Source organism: Notolepis coatsorum (assembly GCF_963971535.1).
Source record: "Notolepis coatsorum genome assembly, contig: SCAFFOLD_2861, whole genome shotgun sequence".
In the NCBI taxonomy this organism is placed as follows: domain Eukaryota; kingdom Metazoa; phylum Chordata; class Actinopteri; order Aulopiformes; family Paralepididae; genus Notolepis; species Notolepis coatsorum.
In genome coordinates this window covers 7,501-19,821 of record NW_028173289.1, presented here as the reverse complement: position 1 = coordinate 19,821, position 12,321 = coordinate 7,501, and the positions used below count along the sequence as shown (strand labels likewise).

The 12,321-nt window shown below is 42.1% G+C and overlaps 1 protein-coding gene across 1 annotated transcript in view; it reads right to left on the bottom strand.

Annotated features, from left to right (window-relative positions):
- Window positions 1-1,910: 1,910 nt before the first annotated feature.
- Window positions 1,911-12,321, bottom strand: part of LOC311247825 (unconventional myosin-VIIa-like) — a gene marked incomplete at its 3' end in the record, with an annotated part of 17,911 nt that continues 7,500 nt past the window's right edge. Inside the window, exons 3-8 of the mRNA XM_084338820.1 lie at window positions 9,330-9,424; window positions 8,958-9,042; window positions 8,223-8,441; window positions 7,240-7,347; window positions 3,420-3,629; window positions 1,911-2,117 (exon numbers count right to left, since the gene is read on the bottom strand). Coding sequence (XP_084194946.1) covers window positions 1,911-2,117; window positions 3,420-3,629; window positions 7,240-7,347; window positions 8,223-8,441; window positions 8,958-9,042; window positions 9,330-9,424 — 924 coding nt within the window. The remainder of the gene's footprint in view (window positions 2,118-3,419; window positions 3,630-7,239; window positions 7,348-8,222; window positions 8,442-8,957; window positions 9,043-9,329; window positions 9,425-12,321) is intronic.

Genomic DNA, 12,321 nt, shown 5'->3' with positions numbered 1-12,321 from the left:
AGAGGCAATGAAACGTTTGTATTATTATAGTATAGAATGTATTTAATAAGCAAACGTTTGTCAGCAGGGTTTTTGGGCTGCATTTCATGTAAAAACGTTCACTGTTAGTTTACTTGCTCACGCTAATTAAGGCTAATGCTGGCTAACAGAAGCTAGCGCAAGAAACGACGCTGCAAAGTATTGTTTATAGTGCATTTCTTGCCACCTTATAGCATTTGTACATTTGTATGACAGTCTATAATGCTCCTGTGAGGTTTTTCCGGACGTTTTGGTAATGATTTTCACTATAAAATCATATTTCTAAATGACAGGAAGTTGATAAACTGTCCGGGATAGCTTTGAGCTAACGATCTTTTCAATTCTAAACGTAACGTTAGTTGTTCAAAACATTACCTGTCTATATAATTTGTTCCTCAACGTTATATAGACAGGTAATGTTTTGTAAACTAACTGCAGCCTGCTACAGTTAGAAGCTAACGTTAGCCAGCAAGCTGCAGCCTGCTACAGTTAGAAGCTATGTTGAGGAACAAATTATATAGACGGGTAATGTTTTGAACAACTAATGTTACATTTAGAAGCTTGCTGGCTAACGTTAGCTTCTAACTGTAGCAGGCTGCAGCTTGCTGGCTAACGTTAGCTTCTAACTGTAGCAGGCTGCAGCTTGCTGGCTAACGTTAGCTTCTAACTGTAGCAGGCTGCAGTTAGTTTACAAAACATTACCTGTCTATATAACGTTGAGGAACAAATTATATAGACAGGTAATGTTTTGAACAACTAACGTTACGTATATATAGTATTGTATATTGTATATAGTATTGTATATTAGTACACTGCACAGTATTGCATATTGTATGGTAACTACGTCTATTCTGCATCGAACATTGTACATATGTCTAAACTGAACACTGTGACCTAATTTTTTTTACTTCTAATTTTACTATGTTATTTTATTTCATACTTATCTTGTCTTGCACAGTCTCTGGAGCGCAACAGTAAGAAGCATTTTGTATAAAAGTATTCTGTACTTCTGTATGACAACTATTAAAGAAACTTGAACTTGAAACTTGGTTTAGAATGGAAAAGATCGTTAGCTCAAAGCTATCCTGGCCAGTTTTCATCAACTTCCTGTCATTTAGAAATATGATTTTATGGTGAAAATCATTACCAAAACGTCCGGAAAAACCTCACGGGAGCATTATAGACTGTCATACAAATGTACAAATGCTATAAGGTGGCAAGAAATGCACTATAAACAATACTTTGCGGCATCGTTTCTTGCGCTAGCTTCTGTTAGCCAGCATTAGCCTTAATTAGCGTGAGCAAGTAAACTAACAGTGAACGTTTTTACATGAAATGCAGCCCAAAAACCCTGCTGACAAACGTTTGCTTATTAAATACATTCTATACTATAATAATACAAACGTTTCATTGCCTCTCTGTGACGACAAAGTTGTTTAAATAACGGGAGAAAAGTAGCTAAACCAATGTATTTGGATGGGACAGGAAGTACCATTCGCAACCGGAAGTCCTAAGTGCCTACTTTCAGGTTGTGCAAGTGGAGAATTATAGATAACATTCAGCCACTAGATGGTGCTATAGTTAACATTCAGCCACTAGATTGTGCTATAGATAACAATGAGCCACTACTGTAGATGTCGAACTAGAGCACCAGCATGTAATTGATCCAATCAGGTGCATTCCAGGTGGGGACACACGCAACATGTAAACAACAACATTAATTTTGGACCCGCAAAAATCTATAATAGTTTTGGGGGGAAAAGCAATACTTTTATTCTGCACCTTTCTAAAAGCTATTGTTTTTTCATGATTACTCTACATACATATTGTATCTATAGCACCTTTAAATAAAATCAAATAAAAATAAACAAGTGATATGAAACTAAACCCACTAGCTGGTCGCCCTCGTCGTCGTGGAACAGCAGCGGCTGCTTCAGGGGCCTCCTCACGTAGGTGTGGGTGGTGGTGCCCTGGAAGTAGGTGGCAGCGTACTTGGCAAACTTATACTCAGACAGGTCCTCCTCGTCATCGTCCTCCGGGAGAGGAAGAGCCTCGTCCAGGTCAGCCTCGTCCAGCTCCCTGGGGGTCCTCTCCAGGTCCTACACACACACACACACACACACACACACACACACACACACACACACACACACACACACACACACACACACACACACACACACACACACACACACACCACACACACACACACACACACACACACACACACACACACACACACACACACACACACACACACACACACACACACACACACACACACACACACACACACACACAGAAAGACCTTTTAAATTATACAAACATAAGATTCAAATATTAAATGTGGTTTTAACCCTTTCACTACCACACTGCCAAAGGGTTAACCGTCTGTAGTGTGGTAGTGAAAGGTTAACCTTCTGTAGTGTGGTAGTGAAAGGGTTAACCTTCTGTAGTGTGGTAGTGAAAGGGTTACCTTCTGTAGTGTGGTAGTGAAAGGGTTAACCTTCTGTAGTGTGGTAGTGAAAGGCTAACAGTCTGTAGTGTGGTAGTGAAAGGGTTAACATTATGTAGTGTGGCAGTGAAAGGGTTAACCTTCTGTAGTGTGGTAGTGAAAGGTTAACCTTCTGTAGTGTGGTAGTGAAAGGGTTAACCTTCTGTAGTGTGGTAGTGAAAGGTTAACCTTCTGTAGTGTGGTAGTGAAAGGGTTAACCTTATGTAGTGTGGTAGTGAAAGGTTAACCTTCTGTAGTGTGGTAGTGAAAGAGTTAACCTTCTGTAGTGTGGTAGTGAAAGGTTAACCTTCTGTAGTGTGGTAGTGAAAGGGTTAACCTTCTGTAGTGTGGTAGTGACATTTTAACCTTCTGTAGTGTGGCAGTGAAAGGGTTAACCTTCTGTAGTGTGGTAGTGAAAGGTTAACCTTCTGTAGTGTGGTAGTGAAAGGGTTAACCTTATGTAGTGTGGTAGTGAAAGGTTAACCTTCTGTAGTGTGGTAGTGAAAGGGTTAACCGTATGTAGTGTGGTAGTGAAAGGTTAACCTTCTGTAGTGTAGTAGTGAAAGGGTTAACCTTCTGTAGTGTGGTAGTGAAAGGGTTAACCGTCTGTAGTGTGGTAGTGAAAGGTAACCTATGTAGTGTGGTAGTGAAAGGGTTAACCTTCTGTAGTGTGGTAGTGAAAGGGTTAACCTTCTGTAGTGTGGTAGTGAAAGGGTTAACCTTCTGTAGTGTGGTAGTGAAAGGGTTAACCTTCTGTAGTGTGGTAGTGAAAGGTTAACCTTCTGTAGTGTGGTAGTGAAAGGGTTAACCGTCTGTAGTGTGGTAGTGAAAGGGTTAACCATCTGTAGTGTGGTGGTGAAAGGGTGAATGAGATGTAATGATACTGGTCCATGTCTCCGTCTCGCACCTCGAAGCCGGTGGGGGCCTGGCCCTCCTGCCCCGGGAGAGAGGTGGTCGTCCCCAGGAAGCCGAACATCTTGTCCACCAGCTCTGAGTCGTTGACAGGCTCCTGCCTGGCCTTCTCCACCTGCTCCACCAGCTCCTTCTTCTTCCTCGCCTCCTCCTTCTCCCTCTTCTCCCGCTCCGCGTCCTCCTTGGCCAGCTGGGTCAGGCGCTCCTGCAGGTCGTGGGGTTCCACGTTAAGGGTTTATTAAACAGTAACCTGGTGAAGGTTTATTAAACAGTAACCTGGTGAAGGTTTATTAAACAGTAACCTGGTGAAGGTTTATTAAACAGTGACCTGGTGAAGGTTTATTAAACAGTAACCTGGTGAAGGTTTATTAAACAGTAACCTGGTGAAGGTTTATTAAACAGTAACCTGGTGAAGGTTTATTAAACAGTAACCTGGTGAAGGTTTATTAAACAGTAACCTGGTGAAGGTTTATTAAACAGTGACCTGGTGAAGGTTTATTAAACAGTAACCTGGTGAAGGTTTATTAAACAGTAACCTGGTGAAGGTTTATTAAACAGTAACCTGGTGAAGGTTTATTAAACAGTAACCTGGTGAAGGTTTATTAAACAGTAACCTGGTGAAGGTTTATTAAACAGTAACCTGGTGAAGGTTTATTAAACAGTGACCTGGTGAAGGTTTATTAAACAGTAACCTGGTGAAGGTTTATTAAACAGTAACCTGGTGAAGGTTTATTAAACAGTAACCTGGTGAAGGTTTATTAAACAGTAACCTGGTGAAGGTTTATTAAACAGTGACCTGGTGAAGGTTTATTAAACAGTAACCTGGTGAAGGTTTATTAAACAGTAACCTGGTGAAGGTTTATTAAACAGTGACCTGGTGAAGGTTTATTAAACAGTAACCTGGTGAAGGTTTATTAAACAGTGACCTGGTGAAGGTTTATTAAACAGTAACCTGGTGAAGGTTTATTAAACAGTGACCTGGTGAAGGTTTATTAAACAGTGACCTGGTGAAGGTTTATTAAACAGTAACCTGGTGTTTGTTGAAGGTTTATTAAACAGTAACCTGGTGAAGGTTTATTAAACAGTAACCTGGTGAAGGTTTATTAAACAGTAACCTGGTGAAGGTTTATTAAACAGTGACCTGGTGAAGGTTTATTAAACAGTAACCTGGTGAAGGTTTATTAAACAGTAACCTGGTGAAGGTTTATTAAACAGTGACCTAGTGAAGGTTTATTAAACAGTAACCTGGTGAAGGTTTATTAAACAGTAACCTGGTGAAGGTTTATTAAACAGTAACCTGGTGTTGTTGAAGGTTTATTAAACAGTAACCTGGTGAAGGTTTATTAAACAGTAACCTGGTGAAGGTTTATTAAACAGTAACCTGGTGAAGGTTTATTAAACAGTAACCTGGTGAAGGTTTATTAAACAGTAACCTGGTGAAAGTTTATTAAACAGTAACCTGGTGAAGGTTTATTAAACAGTAACCTGGTGTTTGTTGAAGGTTTATTAAACAGTAACCTGGTGAAGGTTTATTAAACAGTAACCTGGTGAAGGTTTATTAAACAGTAACCTGGTGAAGGTTTATTAAACAGTAACCTGGTGAAGGTTTATTAAACAGTAACCTGGTGAAGGTTTATTAAACAGTAACCTGGTGAAAGTTTATTAAACAGTAACCTGGTGAAGGTTTATTAAACAGTAACCTGGTGTTTGTTGAAGGTTTATTAAACAGTAACCTGGTGTTTGTTGAAGGTTTATTAAACAGTAACCTGGTGAAGGTTTATTAAACAGTAACCTGGTGAAGGTTTATTAAACAGTAACCTGGTGAAGGTTTATTAAACAGTAACCTGGTGAAGGTTTATTAAACAGTGACCTGGTGAAGGTTTATTAAACAGTAACCTGGTGAAGGTTTATTAAACAGTGACCTGGTGAAGGTTTATTAAACAGTAACCTGGTGAAGGTTTATTAAACAGTGACCTGGTGAAGGTTTATTAAACAGTAACCTGGTGAAGGTTTATTAAACAGTGACCTGGTGAAGGTTTATTAAACAGTAACCTGGTGAAGGTTTATTAAACAGTAACCTGGTGAAGGTTTATTAAACAGTGACCTGGTGAAGGTTTATTAAACAGTAACCTGGTGAAGGTTTATTAAACAGTGACCTGGTGAAGGTTTATTAAACAGTACCTGGTGAAGGTTTATTAAACAGTGACCTGGTGAAGGTTTATTAAACAGTGAACCTGGTGAAGGTTTATTAAACAGTGACCTGGTGAAGGTTTATTAAACAGTAACCTGGTGAAGGTTTATTAAACAGTAACCTGGTGAAGGTTTATTAAACAGTGACCTGGTGAAGGTTTATTAAACAGTAACCTGGTGAAGGTTTATTAAACAGTAACCTGGTGAAGGTTTATTAAACAGTAACCTGGTGAAGGTTTATTAAACAGTAACCTGGTGAAGGTTTATTAAACAGTAACCTGGTGAAGGTTTATTAAACAGTAACCTGGTGAAGGTTTATTAAACAGTGACCTGGTGAAGGTTTATTAAACAGTAACCTGGTGAAGGTTTATTAAACAGTGACCTGGTGAAGGTTTATTAAACAGTAACCTGGTGAAGGTTTATTAAACAGTGACCTGGTGAAGGTTTATTAAACAGTAACCTGGTGAAGGTTTATTAAACAGTAACCTGGTGAAGGTTTATTAAACAGTAACCTGGTGAAGGTTTATTAAACAGTAACCTGGTGAAGGTTTATTAAACAGTACCTGGTGAAGGTTTATTAAACAGTAACCTGGTGAAGGTTTATTAAACAGTAACCTGGTGAAGGTTTATTAAACAGTAACCTGGTGAAGGTTTATTAAACAGTAACCTGGTGAAGGTTTATTAAACAGTAACCTGGTGAAGGTTTATTAAACAGTAACCTGGTGAAGGTTTATTAAACAGTGACCTGGTGAAGGTTTATTAAACAGTAACCTGGTGAAGGTTTATTAAACAGTAACCTGGTGAAGGTTTATTAAACAGTAACCTGGTGAAGGTTTATTAAACAGTACCTGGTGAAGTTTATTAAACAGTAACCTGGTGAAGGTTTATTAACAGTAACCTGGTGAAGGTTTATTAAACAGTAACCTGGTGAAGGTTTATTAAACAGTAACCTGGTGAAGGTTTATTAAACAGTAACCTGGTGAAGGTTTATTAAACAGTAACCTGGTGAAGGTTTATTAAACAGTGACCTGGTGAAGGTTTATTAAACAGTAACCTGGTGAAGGTTTATTAAACAGTAACCTGGTGAAGGTTTATTAAACAGTGACCTGGTGAAGTTTAATAAACAGTTACTGGGTGAAGGTTTAATTAAACAGTAACCTGGTGAAGGTTTATTAAACAGTAACCTGGTGAAGGTTTATTAAACAGTGACCTGGGAAGGTTATAACAGGACCTGGGAGGTTTAGTAAACAGTGACCTGGTGAAGGTTGGTGACAGGTTTATTAAACAGTAACCTGGTGTTTGTTGAAGGTTTATTAAACAGTAACCTGGTGAAGGTTTATTAAACAGTAACCTGGTGAAGGTTTATTAAACAGTGACCTGGTGAAGGTTTATTAAACAGTGACCTGGTGAAGGTTTATTAAACAGTAACCTGGTGTTTGTTGAAGGTTTATTAAACAGTAACCTGGTGAAGGTTTATTAAACAGTGACCTGGTGAAGGTTTATTAAACAGTGACCTGGTGAAGGTTTATTAAACAGTAACCTGGTGTTTGTTGAAGGTTTATTAAACAGTGACCTGGTGAAGGTTTATTAAACAGTGACCTGGTGAAGGTTTATTAAACAGTGACCTGGTGTGTGCGTTCAGCCTCAGCCTTGGCTCTCTTAGCTGACATCTGGTTCCTCAGCTTGGCTTCCTCAGCTAGACGCATCTTCTCTGCTTCCAGCCTTCGACGGTACTGAGAGAAAGAGAGAGAGAAGGAGAGAGAGAGAAGGAGAGAGAGAGATAGAGGGGGAAGGAGAGAGAGAGAGAGAGAGAGAGAGAGAGAGAGAGAGAGAGAGAGGAGAGAGAGAGAGAGAGAGAGAGAGAGAGAGAGAGAGAGAGAGAGAGATAGAGAGAGAGGGGGGGGGGGAAGGAGGAGGTAGCATGAGGGGCATGACATGGCAGAAAGAAGAAGGAAAAGAAAGAAAGAAAGAAAGAAAGAAAGAAAGAAAGAAAGAAAGAAAAGAAAGAAAGAAAGAAAGAAAAGAAAGAAAGAAAGAAAGAAAGAAAGAAAGAAAGAAAGAAAAAAAAAAAAAAAAAAAAAAAAAGAAAGAAAAGAAAGAAAGAAAGAAGACTTTAAGTGCAACACATAGCAATATCCCTACTACTGAATCACTTAAAGGAACACAAAAACATTATGGGAAATGTGCTCATCATCTTCTCCAAAGTCATACAAAGAAGATAGACACCAATTTCCTCTCTGCGTTCAATAGAAAGCCAGCTAGTCTAGCGTAGCACAAATTAATGGAAGTGGATACTAGCCTAGCTTAAAACTCCGGAAGAGGTGCATTTAGCCAACAGCTATAGGCTAGCTGGTCCCGTATCCGCTTCCATTAATTTGTGCTAAATTAGGCTAGCTTAAAACTGGGTAGCTTTCTACTGAACGTACAGAGAGGACATTGGTATCTACCTTCTCATCTGACTCTGGAGAAGACAGTAAGCACATTTGCCATGATGTTGGCGTGTTCCTTTTAAACATGACGTTGGCGTGTTCCTTTAACATGATGTTGGCGTGTTCCTTTAACATGACGTTGGCGTGTTCCTTTAACATGACATTGGCATGTTCCTCACCTCTCCCTGCAGCCTCCTGTAGAGCCGGCGTGCGATCATGCCCCTGGTCTGGGCCTGGATGGTGATGATGGCCCACAGCCTGTGTCTGAAGGCTCGGCGCACCAGGCAGCCCCGGCAGACGGCCTGGAAGCGCGTGATTCGCTGACGAGCCACGTGGTACGTCACGTACAACTTCCTGGAGCGGACCAGCGCCTGGAGGCGAGAGAAGCCCGCTCGCATCTGGAGATGGAGAGAGGGGGGGGGGGAGAGAGAGGGGGGGGGGGAGAGAGAGAGGGGGGGGGGGGGAGAGGGGAGAGGGGGTACACACGTGTCATGGAGGTGGAACAGTGTCTGGATGTCATGGAGGTGGAACAGAGTCTGGATGTCATGGAGGTGGAACAGTGTCTGGATGTCATGGAGGTGGAACAGTGTCTGGATGTCATGGAGGTGGAACAGTGTCTGGATGTCATGGAGGTGGAACAGTGTCTGGATGTCATGGAGGTGGAACAGTGTCTGGATGTCATGGAGGTGGAACAGTGTCTGGATGTCATGGAGGTGGAACAGTGTCTGGATGTCATGGAGGTGGAACAGTGTCTGGATGTCATGGAGGTGGAACAGAGTCTGGATGTCATGGAGGGTGGAACAGTGTCTGGATGTCATGGAGGTGGAACAGTGTCTGGATGTCATGGAGGTGGAACAGTGTCTGGATGTCATGGAGGTGGAACAGTGTCTGGATGTCATGGAGGTGGAACTCACCGCCCCGTAGTTCTTCCTGCAGTGGTAACCTCTCCAATGTTTCTGGATCAACATGGCTGACTTCCTCATCCTCAGGAAGTTGGATCTGACGAGAGGAAGTAGGAAGTTAAACCTCTTCAACAGATTTGACTAGGAGGGATACGTGAAAAGACTAATTTCAATTGCCTTGTGTACATATACTTGTCTACATAAACTTGTGTACATATACAGTATGTGTGTACATTGACAATAAAGTCTTCTTCTTCTTCTTCTTCTTCTTCTTCTTCTTCTTCTTCTTCTTCTTCTTCTTCTTCTTCTTCTTCTTCTTCTTCTTCTTCTTCTAGCATATGGGTCCTTGGTGCCAGAAAACTGTAGAGTATATCTGAGTGTTACCTGTCTTTGAAGCCTCGCGTGACCTTCTGGATGAGGATGACCTTGTCAGTGATGGCCTTGTCTCTCTCGATCTCCAGGAGCATGTCGTGGTGGTCCTGGACGACAAGGAAGACAGACCAGCTCAGACACACAGACTAGTGTTCCTGCTGTTCTTACTCATCCTCACTATACAGACACACAACCACACATATGTACACAGAAATAATAGGACTGTTCCATTATGGCAAAAATGAGATATTACTCATTGATTTGAGAACATCATATGACGTCTTTCTGTGATCTTCTACAAGTTACCAAAGGCTGCCTTTCTGTCATCTTCTACAAGTTACCAAAGACTGCCTTTCTGTCATCTTCTACAAGTTACCAAAGACTGCCTTTCTGTCATCTTCTACAAGTTACCAAAGGCTGCCTTTCTGTCATCTTCTACAAGTTACCAAAGACTGCCTTTCTGTCATCTTCTACAAGTTACCAAACGCTGCCTTTCTGTCATCTTCTACAAGTTACCAAAGGCTGCCTTTCTGTCATCTTCTACAAGTTACCAAAGACTGCCTTTCTGTCATCTTCTACAAGTTACCAAACGCTGCCTTTATGTCATCTTCTACAAGTTACCAAAGGCTGCCTTTCTGTCATCTTCTACAAGTTACCAAAGACTGCCTTTCTGTCATCTTCTATAAGCTACCAAAGGCTGCCTTTCTGTCATCTTCTATAAGTTACCAAAAGCTGTCTTTCTGTCATCTACTACAAGTTACCAAACGCTGCCTTTATGTCATCTTCTACAAGTTACCAAAGGCTGCCTTTATGTCATCTTCTACAAGTTACCAAAGGCTGTCTTTCTGTCATCTTCTATAAGCTACCAAAGGCTGCCTTCTGTCACCTTCTACAAGTTAAGAAAGACGTTTCAAAATAACTCAGAGTTCATATATATATATATCGTCACCCAGAAGCCTGAACACAGAAAACACAAGACTAGGGCCGGTTGCAACAGGGGTTAAGTTGTATTCAGAGAGCAGCAGGTTTAACATGAGTGAATCCAGACTGTTGGCCAGTGAGGTCTTTGACAACCTGTCACCACAGTATGGTGTGGAGATCCTGCAACAACAGCCCCTCTCACTGACCTGACAGCTTAGAATAACAAGAGGACTGACCACAAAAACACTCTGTAGGATCCTCACTGACAGCTTTCCTGTGTCTCAAAACTGAACATGTGACATGGGCACAGACACTGTAAAGCCCTCTCTCTCTCTCTCTCTCTCTCTCTTCTCTCTTCTCTCTCTCTCTGTCTCTGTCTCTGTCTCTGTCTCTGTCTCTGTCTCTCTCTCACACTCTCGCTCTCTCTCTGTCTCTGTCTCTCTCTCACACTCTCTCTCTCTGTCTCTCTCTCACACTCTCTCTCTCTCTCTCTCTCTCTCTCTCTCTCTCTCTCTCTGTTTCTCTCTCTCTCTGTTTCTCTCTGTCTCTGTCTCTCTCTGTCTCTCTCTCTCTGTCCTCTCTCTCTCTCTCTCTCTCTCTCCCTTCCTTTCCTCTCATCCATCCTTCCTCCCACTGATCTGTCCATTTCCTCTCTGGGAAATGTGGGCCCTGCCCCCGGCTTCACCCCCGTTCCTTCCATTTCCTCTGCTGCTTCCTGTCCAGCTGAGGGCTCTGCTCCGCCACATCCCAGCCATCAACACAGACCTGGGATCAGCTTGGTCCAGTCCAGTACAGTCTAGTACAGTCTAGTGCAGTCCAGTCCAGTCCAGTCCAGTTCTGTCTAGTGCAGTTCAGTCCAGTATTCCACAAACCGGATGAAGGCCACCAGGTTGGTCAAGGTACCCTCTATGTGTATCTGTTTCCCGGTTCACTATACATCCTAGATTGTTGTTAGATCACAGCAGTAACATTCAGTACAGATGAGTGGTCTGCCCCTTTAACCACACAGAGGGAAAACAGACCAGGGCAGAGATAACTTCTGTCACCATGGTTACCAACTAGCTTGTGACACCTGACCTGAGAACAACATCTGACCTCCTAAATACACACACACACACACACACACACACACACACACACACACACACACACACACACACACACACACACACACACACACACACACACACACACACACACACACACACACACACACACACACACACACACACACACACACACACACACACACACACACACACACACACACACAGATTCACACCCATGCGTGTGCACGTATTGGGTGGGAAATAAAAACATGCTGGCTTTACAGTCAAGAGAAACATGTGACTCAACATGGAAACAATCACAGTACAGACACCATGCTGGGAGACTAGCATCATACTTCAGTACAGACACCATGTTGGGAGACTAGCATCATACTTCAGTACAGACGCCATGCTGGGAGACTAGCATCATACTTCAGACACCATGCTGGGAGACTAGCATCATACTTCATGATGCTAGTCTCCCAACATGGTGTCTGAAGTATGATGCTAGTCTCCCAACATGGCGTCTGTACTGAAGTATGATGCTAGTCTCCCAAAATGGTGTCTGTACTGAAGTATGTTGGGAGACTAGCATCATACTTCAGTACAGACACCATGTTGGGAGACTAGCATCATACTTCAGTACAGACACCATGTTGGGAGACTAGCATCATACTTCAGTACAGACACCATGTTGGGAGACTAGCATCATACTTCAGACACCATGTTGGGAGACTAGCATCATACTTCAGTTCAGACACCATGTTGGGAGACTAGCATCATACTTCAGTTCAGACACCATGTTGGGAGACTAGCATCATACTTCAGACACCATGTTGGGAGACTAGCATCATACTTCAGTACAGACACCATGTTGGGAGACTAGCATCATACTTCAGTACAGACACCATGTTGGGAGACTAGCATCATACTTCAGACACCATGTTGGGAGACTAGCATCATACTTCAGTACAGACACCATGTTGGGAGACTAGCATCATACTTCAGTACAGACACCATGTTGGGAGACTAGC